At 43.2% G+C, this 14,795-nt stretch overlaps 1 protein-coding gene across 1 annotated transcript; it reads left to right on the forward strand.

Moving 5' to 3' along the window:
• The first annotated feature begins 230 nt into the window (after positions 1-230).
• On the forward strand, positions 231-743 carry LOC119819248 (60S ribosomal protein L26). The gene has a single exon (XM_038337340.1). The coding sequence runs from the start codon at positions 260-262 to the stop codon at positions 695-697; it is 438 nt and encodes a 145-aa protein (XP_038193268.1). The 5' UTR covers positions 231-259; the 3' UTR covers positions 698-743.
• Positions 744-14,795: the final 14,052 nt, after the last annotated feature.

A 14,795-nucleotide genomic window follows, 5' to 3' on the forward strand; every position in this document is an offset into this window, starting at 1 on the left:
AGGCAGAGGCAAGTGGAGCTCGGTGAGTTCAAGGCCAGCCTGGTCTATAAGAGCTAGTTCCAGGACAGCTAGGACAGAGAAACCCTATCTCGGTGATGTGGGAGTTCCATCTATGTGCTGTGATTACCATTAATGAATAAAGAAGCTGCCTTGGCCTGTTGATAGGGCAGAACTTAGGTAGGCAGGGAGAATTAGACTGAATGCTGGAAGAAAGAAAGCTGGAGCCTCTTGCGGCCATCGCTGGATCGCAGCCGCCAAAATGAAGTTCAATCCCTTTGTGACTTCTGACCGGAGCAAGAACCGCAAACGGCATTTCAATGCGCCTTCTCACATTCGGAGGAAGATCATGTCTTCCCCCCTTTCCAAAGAGCTGAGACAGAAGTACAATGTTCGCTCGATGCCCATTCGAAAGGATGACGAAGTTCAGGTTGTCCGGGGACACTACAAAGGCCAGCAGATTGGCAAAGTGGTCCAGGTGTACAGGAAGAAATACGTCATCTACATTGAACGGGTGCAGAGAGAAAAGGCTAATGGCACAACTGTCCACGTGGGCATCCACCCCAGCAAGGTGGTGATTACCAGGCTAAAGCTGGACAAAGACCGAAAGAAGATTCTGGAAAGGAAAGCCAAGTCTCGACAAGTAGGAAAGGAGAAAGGCAAATACAAGGAAGAAACAATTGAGAAGATGCAGGAGTAGGGGCATCTCATACAGTTTTCATTAAAGACTGCTTGAGTAAAAAAAATTAAATAAATAAAAAAAGAAAGAAAGCTGGAGTCAGAGAGACGCCATGGAGCCACCAGAGTCAGACATGTCGAAACTTTGCCTGTAAGCCACTGCCATGTGGCGATACATAGATTAATAGAAATGGGTTAAATTCAGATGTAAGAGTTAGCCAATAAGATGCTAGAGCGAATGGGCCAAGCAGTGATTTAAATAATACAGTTCCTGTGTGATTACTTTGGGTGTAAGCTAGCTGGGTGGCCGGGAAGAACAAGTGACCCCCTCCTTCCAACATCTCAGGGGAGAATAAAACAGAATCTCCCTCTGATTTTATGAAATGAGGAGAAGAGCCCACTGTTTTCCAGTTGCATTGGAAAATAACCCTTTGCTCTTTGAAAACCACTAGAATTTCGCCAATAGTAATAGTGTTAGGTAGGTTGAGTCATTTATGCTGCAGATCCTGGACCACTAAACTGACAAGCATGAATGGGTGGAGATACTTGGCAAGTCATGGGGGTTTTGGGAGAGAAGAGGCTGAACAGGGAGCTCAGAAGTGACGTTGCCCACTTAGCATCCCAGAAGTACAGCTTATTGATGCATGATTTGGACCATATGCTTTGTAATCTACTTCCCTATGTGTGAAAAGGAATTGCCATTCATTTATTAAATTATTCATTCATTGATTTCTTAATTATTAATTCATTTATTAAAAATGAATTCAATACATATATGTATGCATATATGTGTGTGTATTAGGCACTCGTTGTGCACAGAATTTGTTTTGCATATTTCCAAGGGGTGTGCATTCCAACGGAAGTAGCAGAAGGAATGAATAGAGTAAACAAATAGGTCCTAAAACCTGCCGACTATTATTTTAAGTCTATTGCTTAAGAGAAAGTGCATGGGGACTGGAGGTGGTGCCCGGGGACTTGGAATGGAGCATGGAGACACAAGAAACATCCAGCAAATTTGAAACAGCACGAGCATGGGTAGAGCTATTTAACAATGCCCTGATGGCAATGAGGAAGTATGTCACAAGAATAGCTCGAGTGAGGAGTATTTCAGAAAGAAGGGACAGCAAGTGCAGAAGCATGAGGCATCTCCAGGAATAAAGAGGACACAACAGCGAGGAAGAGCTGGTGCGTGGACAGTGAGAGGAGAGGTGAGCAGCTGTGGGCAGGGACAGGCACGGCAGAGGCTGCTGGAACCGAAGGACCTTAGACGGAGTGAAGCGGCCACCGGAGATAGCAGTAAACGATCTGAATGGGGCTAAAGACAGCCATTGTTGTTCCAGACACACAGGAGGAGCAAGTAGAGAAGCCAGAAGTGTCGGGAGGCAATTATAATCATTCAGAGAAAGATAGTGCTGACTTGGATCGCACTACGGCCAAACAAATAGTTTGTCACAAAACTGAAAAAATAAAGTCAAAACCATTTGAGGAGTGTTAAGTGAGCAGGAAGAGAGACGTAAACACTTGAGGCCCAAGGTCTAGTCATCTGTGCACGTATGGGGTAGGTGATTAGCACTCGGTGCTAGAAAAAGCTGCCAAGGCTTTCTGAGCAGTAGGTAAGATGAAGGATCCAGGTTAGAGCACACTGAGTTCATTCATCTATGATGTACTCAACTGAAGACATCAAATAGGGAATTGTGTCCAACTCATTATATGCATGGCATAGGGTTCATGCCAGGATTAAACAAAGATTAAAAGTTTTCCATGAAGGGACCATATTTAAAGTCTCTAGACTAGAGGAGTCTGCTTGCTATCACACAATCTTTGTGTGTGTGTGTGTGTGTGTGTGTGTGTGTGTGTGTGTGTGTGTGTCATGTAGAACAGACTGGCTTCACGCTCATAATGTAGGAGAAATAATAAGAGGGCTAACGCCCATTGAAGCAGCAGCAGAGAAAAATGAGAAGAGACAGAAAATCGGAAAGGAAGAAGACCAGGAGATGTTGTTGGCTCACAGCAAAATAGATTTTTTTGAGCAAGGAAGAAAAAAGCATGGCCATCGAGCAATCTCAGAAGCTACTGATGGGTCAAATGAGGAAAAGACGGAATTTACAATTAACTCTAAAATCACAGAGGGCACTGTGACCTTGGCAAGCAGTTCTGATGAAGTGGAAGGGGAACAGAAAAGCTTTCTAGTGGCCTTGCCAAGCAAATCAAATTGGAGCTGTGGACAGAAGGTACATGGGGAAGTGTAGATGAGAGGGGGCAAGACTTGCCATGTTTAAGTGAAAAACAGCATACTTATATGCTGGCAGAAATAATATGACAAAGGAAAGCCTGATGACCCAGGAGAGGGGAGAATCTGAAGAGCGGAGTCTTTGGGGAGATGAAAAGGAATGAGACCTACTGCGCAGGCCTAGCAGGCAGCGTTGGAGGGAATGACGTGAATTAATAATGGGAAGAGGAAAGTCGAGGCTGGAGGCGGAGGGCAGCAAGGTTCTATCTTGCTTTTATTTTTCTCCTATTATAAGCTCGTATATAGGGGGAGCATGCTGGAACAGGTACTGGAAAAGCCTTTAAATGGGGAGGAACCAAGACGATCTAGCTAACAAGGTTCATGATTACAGGGTGGGCTGAAATTTTGGTTATTAACGAATGGAAATGGATTAGCAAAGCTGTGTCCTTTTCTGCACTGTTGTCTAGTCCTAAGGAAATAAGCGGACAATGTGCAGAGGGCATGACTCACACTGGGTGGAGTCATGCTGTGCAGGCATTATAAACAAGACAAAGGAGCAAAGAGAATTCAGTGATTTGAAGGATGTTCTTGAGATGATGGACCACAGACCCTAACTGAGGTTAGACAGGGAGGGAAGGTGTAAGCAGAAAGGTCTTGGGATCAATGCACGTGCCCAATGGGCTTGAAGAATAACATGAACTGGGTAGTTAGTAACAGGGCGCTAGCAAAGTATGGAGTCGCTGGGAAGGAATAGGCTGCTTGAGAGTGAGATCACAGCAGAGCTACAGTAATGGTGTGGAAAGAAATGGAAGTTGTATGCACAAGAAGAAAGCGAGAGAGAACAAAACTCCCACACGAAGGACCATCGTCAGGGGCACCGCATTAGCGGGAATTCACGAAGACCAGATGTAAGACCGGGACAGGAGCTGGAACTAAAGTCTCCAGAATAGTGGATCTGCCAGGTACTAGAGAGCAGATAGCAATACTTGCTGCCTTTCAGGGTGGTGGAGATCAAAGTGAATATAGGGTGATTGCTGATCTCCGAGTTCATAATGAAACCTTGAAAAATTAGCTTTCCTTTGCTCTCCAAGCTCACAGCTGACAATCATTGACTTCTGCCTACACAAAGATTGCCTTACCTTGCGGACTGAGGAGGAGCTTTGTGCTGGAAGGGAAGGCTAGTTTCTCTTCGGATCAATAAGTGAGATTGCTGTGGGGCTTTGGACACTATGGGGTTAAGAACACCAAAAAGTAAGCTTTGAATGAAGCTATTTTAGTATAGGGTAAACTTAAACTAGTCAAATTGCAATAAATGATTTACCTATTTATGCAAAAAAGATGAATAGCTTTGTCTTTCTTTTTAAATTATATTTACATGGGAGCCCCTTTGCTCAACACGCTTCTGCATGAAAGCTGTAAGGAAATGGAAGTGGTCCTGGATTTTCTGTCTGAAGGTGGCTGGTCAGCTCTCCATGTTTGGGGAACAGGGCTCTTCATAAAGTCTTTTCGGAGCAGCAAGATGGGGCCTCAGGTTGCATCATGCCCTACGATTGATAGGCTAGGGTTCTTAGAAATATCTTCCACCCTTTCCATATTTATTGAATTTCTCTATTTCTTCAGCTACTTTAAAAATGCTCTTGGCGGGTTTGTCGCTGTTGTGGTTGCTGCTTTCCTACTGATCTGACTCATTTGACAGCAAACTGACACCGCGGTCTATATTTGCATGAAGTTTTTTAGCCGTTCTCTTTGGAATAGCCCACTGTACCCTTCCTGCTGCCAGAGGCAGGGCGGTAATCCAGCACTTCCTGGTCAGGCTGCACAGTTTGCAAATCAACATGCAAGGGAACGTGCTTTTTACTTTGTTATGAAGTGCCACCGCTTAGATACCCCAGGGAATACACCCTTGCTCTGTTCCTGGCTGTCTATTTTAGCAATGAACAGCTAGAATTAGAAAGGAAGAGCTATTATCAAGATCTGCAGGGGGCTTGAAGCTGCCTCCTGCTGCCGCTGGAGACACAGAGGACACGCGGGAGAGTTTTTGATGGGAAATTCCTCCATCTCTGCTTGTTGTTTAGCACCAAGAATTGGGGTAGGGTTGGGTAGGGGGACTGCAGTAGATAGAAAGGCAGAGGTCCTAGTATCCACTTGAGTATCCAGGGAAAAGTAAAAAAAATACGGAACTAGATAAGACCCCATGGAAAGAATTATTCTCTAAGTGGGGACTTATAAGGATTTCAGTTCCGACATTCTTATAGAGTTTATACTGGGGTGGAGAAAATGTGTAGCAGAATGTGTAGCTTAGGGGTGGGAAAGAGGCAGTGAGGAGGACATTTAACAGGCAGGAACTTATCTTCAACACACGTGGGAAGGAGTTTGGAATGAAACTATAGGCCGAGGCAGATTTGGATTCAAAGAACGAGAGTCTAACAATGGGCGGTAATAGGTGTCCAGACTATTGTGGGGAATGGTGGATGTGAGAGAGTTGGCTTCAGATGTGAAAGTGGAGGGGAGGTGGAGGAGACAGGGAGATTAAACAATGAAGCAAAGAATTCAAGTCTGCTGAAGGAAAAGCTGACCTCCCTTTTTCTAGTAAGTGGCTGCTCTTGGTAGGCTCGGGAAGCATTTCCTACCTAAGCAGTAGTGTGGTGGCCTCCTTCTGGGAGGGTCAGGGAACATGTGCAAAAAGCAGGGGCAGAAAGTAGGGCAGAAAGATGGGCACCATTCAGCACAGACCGGGCCAAATTGATCCCGTGGAAAAACTATCTCCATCCGCCTAAAAATAGAACCGCACGAGAATCTGTGCCTTGACAGTGTTCTAAGAGGCAGGAGAAATGAATGACTGGCTCTTCCTTTCTACTCTAAAACGAAGGCGGTCTGGGTTTGCTCTGTTGTCAGCATGAACAATGTAAGCACATTTTAGTCCACAGTTATGCGAAACGTAAAGCAAATTCCAGCAGCTAGAATTTATTTGTCCCAGGAAGACAATGACTCAGCTAATTCTAAACTATTGGCACTTAATTGAGCCGTTAATACAATTCCCAATCTATTCAAAATAAATTGTCCACTCTGTTCCCCTTGATTTTCCCGTCTCCCACAGGACCACATCATAATTCATCCACGGGCTCACTGGGAAATTGAATTCTCTCTAAACCAGGGTTTTATTACAAAAATCTATAAAGTAACATTTTCCCTGCTTTCTTTCGGCATCTGCTTCTTGCCCCCTTCTTGCTTCCTTTCCTTATTTCTTGTCTTTTGCACGCGATGCCATATTTAAAATGTGATAATTTCTATTAACGTCCTTGCTCTTCACCCTCAGTCATTATCAGTGAGCAAACCAGATCCTGGAAGAATGTTTATCGTTTCCCTTCATCTTAAATCCCTGCCGAAGACAGGGCCTTCCAGACAAATTTCAGAAGACCCAAGGTCCCACACATATAATGGCTATTTAATTGATGATTGTTTTTAAGCTTCCTGTACTGAAATGCTAAGGTTCTTTAGCGAGCAGAGGCAGACGAGAGGAAAACTGGGACCTTGAGAGCTTTTCTCTCCATCCACATCTCCAAGGTCACTCTGACGATTATCTCTAGACATCAATAGAAATGTGAAAGGGCACAGCATCAGTACCACACGGAAGCCTCTTCAGACACCTTACAATGAATCATTTTATTCTAGAACCTGGGTGGACTTGCTGGGGCTTTTATGGCAAAAAGAAAAAGGAAAAATAGAATAAGAAAAAGGGGAGGGGGTCCTCTAGCTTTCTGTCATGCGGAATTGTGCTGTATTTCTGACCTCCTCAGTTCTCCCAGTTTGAGATGTGTGTCTCAGCAGTTCTGTGAAGATATAAATGGACGAAGATAAAAGAAACCCTTGCAGCTCAGGGAAACCCCAACTGTCATGTGCAATTGAGAGCTGTTACATTTCGGTTAAAATCAGGGTCGGGTTACACCTGGGATATATTTCTTAAGTCAACTGAAACAATAACAAAAATATTACGTTTTCACTGCGGAGGGAGCCAAGTTCACTGACTATGGATCTGAACTTTCAAAGCGGTCTCTTTGAATTTGGAACACGTTACTTGTACATTCTCATGATAAATAGGTTTCAGTTGTGAATCTCAGAGAAGCAAGCATATTTTCATACTAGAAAAAAAAATGAAGCATTCCAGTATGTACCAGATTTCATAGAACTCTGAGGTTTAGATGTCCTACCTATGCCGTCTCCACGTAGATTAGAAATAAAGTCAGGTTGACAAGATGAGCCGCCCCCTTGAATCCCGCCTTCAGGGTTTCCAGGGAAAATTCAGTCATAAGTAGATGAAGTAGTCAGATTTAAAACCTTCAGGACAGCAATTCAAAAGCAGGTTCTTGTGGGCTATCATTCTCTTTACTTAAAAAAAAATTACCCTAGGAAAACAATGAGAGAGTGGTAGCTGGAGCCGATAGTAAGATAATGAGTCTTTTAAAATGTTAATTCCCTTTCTGAGCAGCTCAGAATAGAAAGCCCTAGCATAACAGTTCTGAAGACTCAATGAATATGGATTGTGTTCATTTTTGACACAATTCAGACTAACCCCTTCATTCCAACACCATCCTGTCCGCAACAGAGTTGACAGAAAGACCACAGTATCTGAGATTAAATACCGCCCTTTTATGTCACTTAAAAAATTAATCAAGATGACCCTGGTGTGTTTCGTGCTCATTCTTATTTATAGCTATGTATCTCTTGATAGGACTGTAAAAATGACATTATTTCCTGCATTAATCTAGCTATAAGATGCCAGAGGCAACGGCAATGCTTCATGCTGCTACGCTCAGGAGCCTAAGGTCCCCCTAGAGTTTGGGGAACCAGGACACAGGCCAAACCAGTATTCGGATCTTCAATGCAAAAAGGAATTTGAGGAACAACTGATTTATGATTAAACAGAGTTGGAGATTTTATCAGAGACATTTTGATGTAGGTTTAACCATGAGGGTTAAGGAACGGAGTGTAGTACCCAGTAAAAAGACACAGTGCCATGTGCGTATGCTGTTCCCCAAAGAAGACGGAAGAAAGTAAGACACACTCAAGTATGGGGATAGACTCAGCAGGGAGCACAGGCATTAACTATATGAATCATTAAATGTTTATAAATTGTTTTATTTTTGCACATGTGTAGGCTTGCACACATCACTGTACCAATGTGGCTACAGGGACAGCTTGCAGGAGTTGGTTTCCTCTCTCCACCATGTGCGTCACTAGGATCGAACTCAGGTTCTCGGGGTTGAGGGCAAGCAGCTTTATCTGCTGAGCTGCCTCTTGGGCCCCATATATTCCATTTAGGGAAGATTGCTGAGAAAAGATGGTTGATTGCTGGTGTTTTTTTATTTTTATTTTTTGTTGTTGTTGCTATAATTTGTTTTCTTTTTTTTTCCTTTTGATAAGAGAGAGGTAAGTGAGGTGGGTGGCTCTGGAGATGCCTTGGGTGGGATTAGACGCTTACAGGGTAAAACCAGGAGCCCCTGAGGTTGCTCTAAAGTATGTGCCTCTCTGTAAGTGGGGTTTCTGATGAGATTTGTCGTGGACAGAAAAACGGCAGGTTGACAGCTGGAAAGGAGAAGGGAGCTCTCGAGTGGTTGTGGATAATTCTGGATTTCTTCTCTATTGCCGAGATGCTTCAGCTGAATTCTAAGGGCCTCCTTTTAATTTACCTGTGCCCAGAATTTCCCTGCCTTTCTCTCCTGCCTCATAATTTAGATACAGTTGCCTGTATCCAGATAACTGGAGATAACCTATATTCAAGTTAACCCATGATCAGTTAAGACTTTATTTACTATTAGCAAATGACAGAAGATGAGAACCCTATCATGCTGAGTCCCCCAGCTATGTCCTAACCATGATAACTTTAGCAAAAGCAAAACTTGATTCACATTCTTCCTGACACAGATTTCAAGAGACTTTCCACCTGGTTATTCCTTACGTTGTCCTTCCAAATGAGAGGTTCTCAACCAATGGGTCATGACACCGCCTTGGGGTTGAAAGACCCTTTCACCTTTCACAGGGGTTGCCTATCAGGTACCGTGCACAACAGATATTTACATTACAATTCATAACAGTAACAAAATTACAGTTATGAAGTAGCAACAAAACAATGTTACGGTTGGGGGGGCGTCACGACAAGAGGAATTGTATTCAAGGGTAGAAGCATGAGGAAGGTGGAGAACCAACTGCTCTACATGCTTCTGCCATACTCAAATACGAGACAGTTTTTGTGGAAGTAACAGCAAGCACACCATAAATCGGTCCCCACAAAGACAGAGCGCTACTGAGCCTTCTGCATCTCACAGGGCACAAGAAGTGATTTCCCCATAAGCATACGCTACTTTCAGAGTAACAGCAAGGTAAATTTACGCTGAAATGCTTGAGGATTCAAAAACGACGTGCATTGTCTTATCTCGTTGGGGTAAAGTGGTACACTCACTCACCTACCTGGAGAAGTGTCCCAGGACCAGTGCTGCAGTGCTCAGAGTGACTGCTTCTGGTCCCAGCAAACGACCAGCTGCTTTCATACCTGTGCTCTTAACAGTCTTCCTTCCTGGCTTCTGCACACTGAAGTCATCTTTCCCTTGCAATTAACGCCTCTCACTTTTATAGTCAAGGAGACAATACTAGCAAAAGAAACACTTCCCAATCGGATTACAATGACCAACACATACAATGTTCTCTCAGTAATGAAGATACAGGCTGGAGCGTTTCAGTGAAGCCAACACAGAAGATTCCTGAGAAATTGGGGATCTTTTGAATTCTATGTGGCAGCTTTTAAAAGGACTCCAAATTGCCAATACCCATATGTGACTGCAACCCTTTTTATAGTAAAGAAATCTGAATTGAAATTAAAAGATACAATTGAAATGAAGCTTTGCTCTGCTCTAAACCGCTCCTTATTGTGTAAGAGATTGATTTTTCAGACTGCGCCTGGCCATGAGTGACTCCATCTTACCTGTAGCTTTGGACTCCATCGTGAAGGTGGAGGATGACCTGGGCTGACACACACCCAATCAGCACCATCTGCCTGTCACCAACTCAGGCAGCACAGGCAGTTAAGTGGCTTATCCTGGGAGTAGAAAGAATGGCGCCCTATAAATTCATTATGTGGAATTGGGACCATAGGGAGACATGGATGTGTTAAAATCATGTTGGAGAAATTAAAGCTCAAGAACTATTAGAGGTACCAGACTATAACTCCTTCGCCTGAGCCCCGGAAAGGGTTGGGCACCTAACTGTGTGGTGGCAATGGCTTCACTATCCTGTCCTCTGACAGCCTGGAATGCACATCGAGGACGAGAGCTCCTAACTGTCCCAAGAGCTTCAGCTCAGCTCAGTCCCTACTATCCTTCAGTTGGTCCGTCGGGACCCGTCATCCACGCATGCTTGTCAGCACCTAGTTCATCCTGCTCTGTGTTGGTCAGTTGTTGTTTTGTTTGTAACCTTGATACAGTGTAGGGCGACCTGAGAAGAGGGGACTTCAGCTGAGAAACGCGCCTCCACCTGAAGGGCCTCTAATCAGAACTATAGGGTGTTATCTTGGTTCATGGTTGATATGGATGGGTCCAGCACACCGGACGGTACCATCCCTGGGCAGGTAGCCCTAGGATGTATACGAGAGTAAGCTGCACTGTGAGGATCAAGGCAGCATGCGACATTTCTCCATGGCTTTTTTAAATTCCTGCTTCAAGCTCTGATAACCGTACGCCAAAATAAACCCTTTCCTCCTCGAGTTGCTTTCCTCGTGGCGCTTACCACAGCAAAGTGGGCCATACTCTTTCTCCCTTGACCATGAGCTCAACTCTGCAGCTTCACTCCCTGTGACCAGCACAGCCTGACTCACAGATGGGGTGCCTTCTCAGGCATCTTTTCTCTCTTCCACTTACTCTGTTATTAGACCAGCGCAGACTCCATTTACGTCTCTGTTTCTCTGCTTCCCAGAACTATTGCTATCTCAAATCCTGCTGTGGCCTCATAACTCCTTCAATTCATTCTGCAAGCCTACATATATATGTCCACATAGATATGTGTGCATGGTGTAATGCGTGATACGAGAGCTACTATTATAATATTAACATAAAGAGTGGAGTAAAAGAATTTCTGCTGGCATTATCATTAAAACTGCGAGCATCTGGCCGGTGGCTGCCACTGAAGCCACTGTACCTTATGAATTTATTATTAGTCAACAAACTCTGACACTGTGGAAAAATATAAACATATCCATCTGCTTCTGACATAATATGCTCATGACATACCAATGGGGGGAAAATACAGTTGACTGGCAGATATTACGACTGCAGAATAGTCAGGAGTGGGAAGTAGGGGAGGCAATGTTCTGTAAACAGCCTCTTGACTGACATCTTTGAAGAGACAGCTTTTGTTCACTAACGTGACATTGTCTGCCACAGCTGTTCAATGCACAGACCTTTTGGCCAGCAATTTCCAGGGACATCGTCCCTCATAGCTACATAGGTGATTGTTGCAACACTATTTATAATGACAAAAAATTTGAAAATAAATTCAAATGCCCTTCCACATGGAAGTAGTTAAATGAGGAATGGTGGTGCCCTAATATCGGAGACTCTGTGGATAGAGAAATAGTCATTCCCTAGAGATACTGTGACTCTGAAGGAAAACAAGAACAGCACATCAGGCTTAAAGAGAAATATCACACACTAACAAAGGGTAGGAGGAGAGAGAAAATTAAAAACAGAGGGGAAACTCCCTTTTTTGTTTAACATATTGAATTTTATGTAGTTTTAAAAAATCAAAATACATCAAAAATGGACAGAATTGTAAGTCAGTTGGAATCCCGTCTTTGCCAAGAAGCACAAATAATTCACTTTCTCTTCTCCAATGGCTTCTAGAGTTCTAAATCACCCTCTCCCTTCCATATAATAGACAGAAGGAAATAACTCTGACTACACGTGGTGTCATCTGAGGGAAATTCTCTGCATTCTCTCCAGTGAGCTCTGCGTTTCTGAAAAGAGTTACTATTTACAAATGGATTCTTTAAATCAAATGAAATTCTTAGAAAACAGCTCTGAAATTGCGCAATGAAGGAATTATTTTGGATATAAATTACTCAAAGCCAACTGTGCCCTGCCTGGGCTTTCGGATAGCATCTGTGAACACCAGCCCTGCCACCGACAGACTTGGAAAGCAGGACAGTGAGGAGAAAAGCCACAGAGGCAGACAGGCCCACGTTCCGGCCCGGCGAGTTTCTCCGTGCTGCAGTGAAGTCTCTGGGTTCCCTTATCTGTAGTGAAAGTACACGTTGACCTATATAACCGGAAACCCCAACACATGGCAAGCATCTAGCTCCTACTTACATTTTGGTTCAGAACCACAGAATATTAAGCAAATCAGCCAAGCAGAACTTTTTAAATATACATTTTCAATTTAAACCACCAATTATGGGTGTTTGGAATCTTTTACCTCTTTGATAATGTTTACTCTTTCATTAAATGAAAAAAGAATTTATTGAGATATATTTAAGAATCATTGAAGGAAGTAAGGAAGGAAAAACGGAAGGAAAGAGAAAGAAAAAAAAGAGAAAAAGGACCCTTCACATAATCTGTTAATTGGTTAATGTGCCAAGATCTATTCTGGACACCATGCTCATAGGGTCTAACATACAGATGTGATCTGTGCTCATAATCTACCCAGCTATGGTGGCAAATACCTTTAATCCCAGCATTCTGGAGGCTGATTTTGAGGTCATTTCTACTTAGATAATGAAGCCCAGAACAGCCAGGGCTAAACAGAGAAACTCTGTCTTTAAAAGGGGGGAGGGGTTCAGGATCTAGAGGAAAAAAAGTAACAATCATTTCAAATGTCTTCTCTTTGTGCCTTGAATGCTGCACTTGGCTTATGACGCTGTTGTTCTTCAGTGTCAAATACATTATCCTTTCCCTAATATGCTCGATCTTGCCCTGTCCAACCTGTTCTGGACACTGAGCAGGGCAGCTCTCCTTCTCCCGGCCACTGACTTTCTTTCACTTGCTCTGGATCAGCTCCCAACAGTGTGATCTCTCTTACTGAAAGTGGTTGCTACCCCTTTCTTGGGGTTCTTTTACAGCAAAACTCCCTGAAATAGTTGTTAATGGACACTTAAGTTCTTATCCACCCACACTCTTTATTAAAAAAAAACAATCTTTAAGTCAGACTTTATTTATACCTGGCCAATGGAAACACACAAACCAAGACCACCATGACGTCAACTTCAGTGACTAATGCTCAGTCTACATCTACCTCTCAGCAGAAACAATTGGCACCAGTTGCTTCCTCCTGATACCCACCTACTCGTCCCTGTTCCCCAGAATTCCATTTTCTGTGTTTCCTCCTGCTTTGCTGGTCAGTCCTAAGTCTTTTTTTTTTTCATTTTTTTGTTAACTTTTGTTGAGCTCTACATTTTTCTCGGCTCCCCTCCCTGCCTCTCCCCTCCCCTTCAACCCTCTCCCGTGGTCCCCATGCTCCCAATTTACTCAGGAGATCTTGTCTTTTTCTACTTCCCATGTAGACTAGATCTATGTATGTCTCTCTTAGGGTTGAGATTCTCTGGGGTTGCTTATGTGTGGACTGGTTTTCTTTGCTTTATGTTTAGACAACTTTCTGGATAAATATCACTTACCATAATTAAATCAAGACTAGATATAACCCAAGTCCTAAGTCTTAACCCGCCCTGATCTGCTAGTTTGATGGTAGAGGGCTGGGGTTCGATTTGCATTCTCAACTACGTCTTCTATTGAGATGGACTTGGTGATTTCATGTTTTCATGGCTGTACACACCACAGGCCTTGTGAAGTGACACATCTGTGCCTACTGCTCTCCTGGATTCCACCCTTTGCCCCAACTTAACTCTCACCCCAGTATCTCCATCCACCATACGGAGACTCTAAGCTCATGCATCCACATCTCAACTTCTGTTATCTATTCCTGCTTCGCTACAACCTTAGAAACCTGTCAACAGATCCCGTGGCTAGTACTTTCTGACTGTCTTCAGAAACAGTCCAATTCCTGTATCTCATTAGCATCCTTCTGATCCGAGCCCTAAGATGTTCTCCTTTGTTCTTCCTCGTGTTTCCTTCTCCTTCACATTCAATTTTAACCAAGTCAAGTCTTTAAAGGATCCGAGTCAGATCACATCATACTTCCTAAAACCCGCCAATGGTTCATGCTTATTTATATTAATGTCCTCTATTAGCCCGAAGGCCCCTATGCACAGGCTCCTTTATCTTTCCGAAGTCGTCCTTGACAAGTCTTTCCTCACCAGCCATATCCGCCATCCATAGCTTCATCGCTATGCTACAGACATGGGCCTAACTTCTGCCTCCTCCAAGAACACTGATGTCTCCTGTCCACAGTCTCTCTGCTCACAAACCCTCCATCCTCTTGGTGAAACAGAGCTGAACCACCATCACCAATATTTTCTACTTCGGTTTCCATTCACCTAGTTCCGATTTTCTTTTTTTTCTTCCATTTTACTTTATGTTATCTTACACGATATCCACTAAACACAAAATACTTACATTTTATATAATGCAAAGTATATATGTGTATGCATGTGTAGTATACACTAAAATAAAATTCTACAATTACTAATTATCTTCTTTCACTAGAAAGGTAAGCCACTTGCAGGGCAGGTGTGTCAATCCTTTTGATTTATTAATGTGTTCAAAGTCTTAAACACTGCCTTGTATATAGTAAGAATTCAGCTAATAAATATTGGATGAGTGACTTAAAAACACTCTATTTACTACAAATTCAAAACAAATTCAGTCCTGATGTTTTAGTATATTTTCCTTCCAAGCAACAGAATATTAATACAATCCTGGCTAGGAAAAAGTGATTGGATATGATGAATTAA

This window comes from Arvicola amphibius, chromosome 7 (assembly GCF_903992535.2).
Source record: "Arvicola amphibius chromosome 7, mArvAmp1.2, whole genome shotgun sequence".
NCBI lineage: Eukaryota > Metazoa > Chordata > Mammalia > Rodentia > Cricetidae > Arvicola > Arvicola amphibius.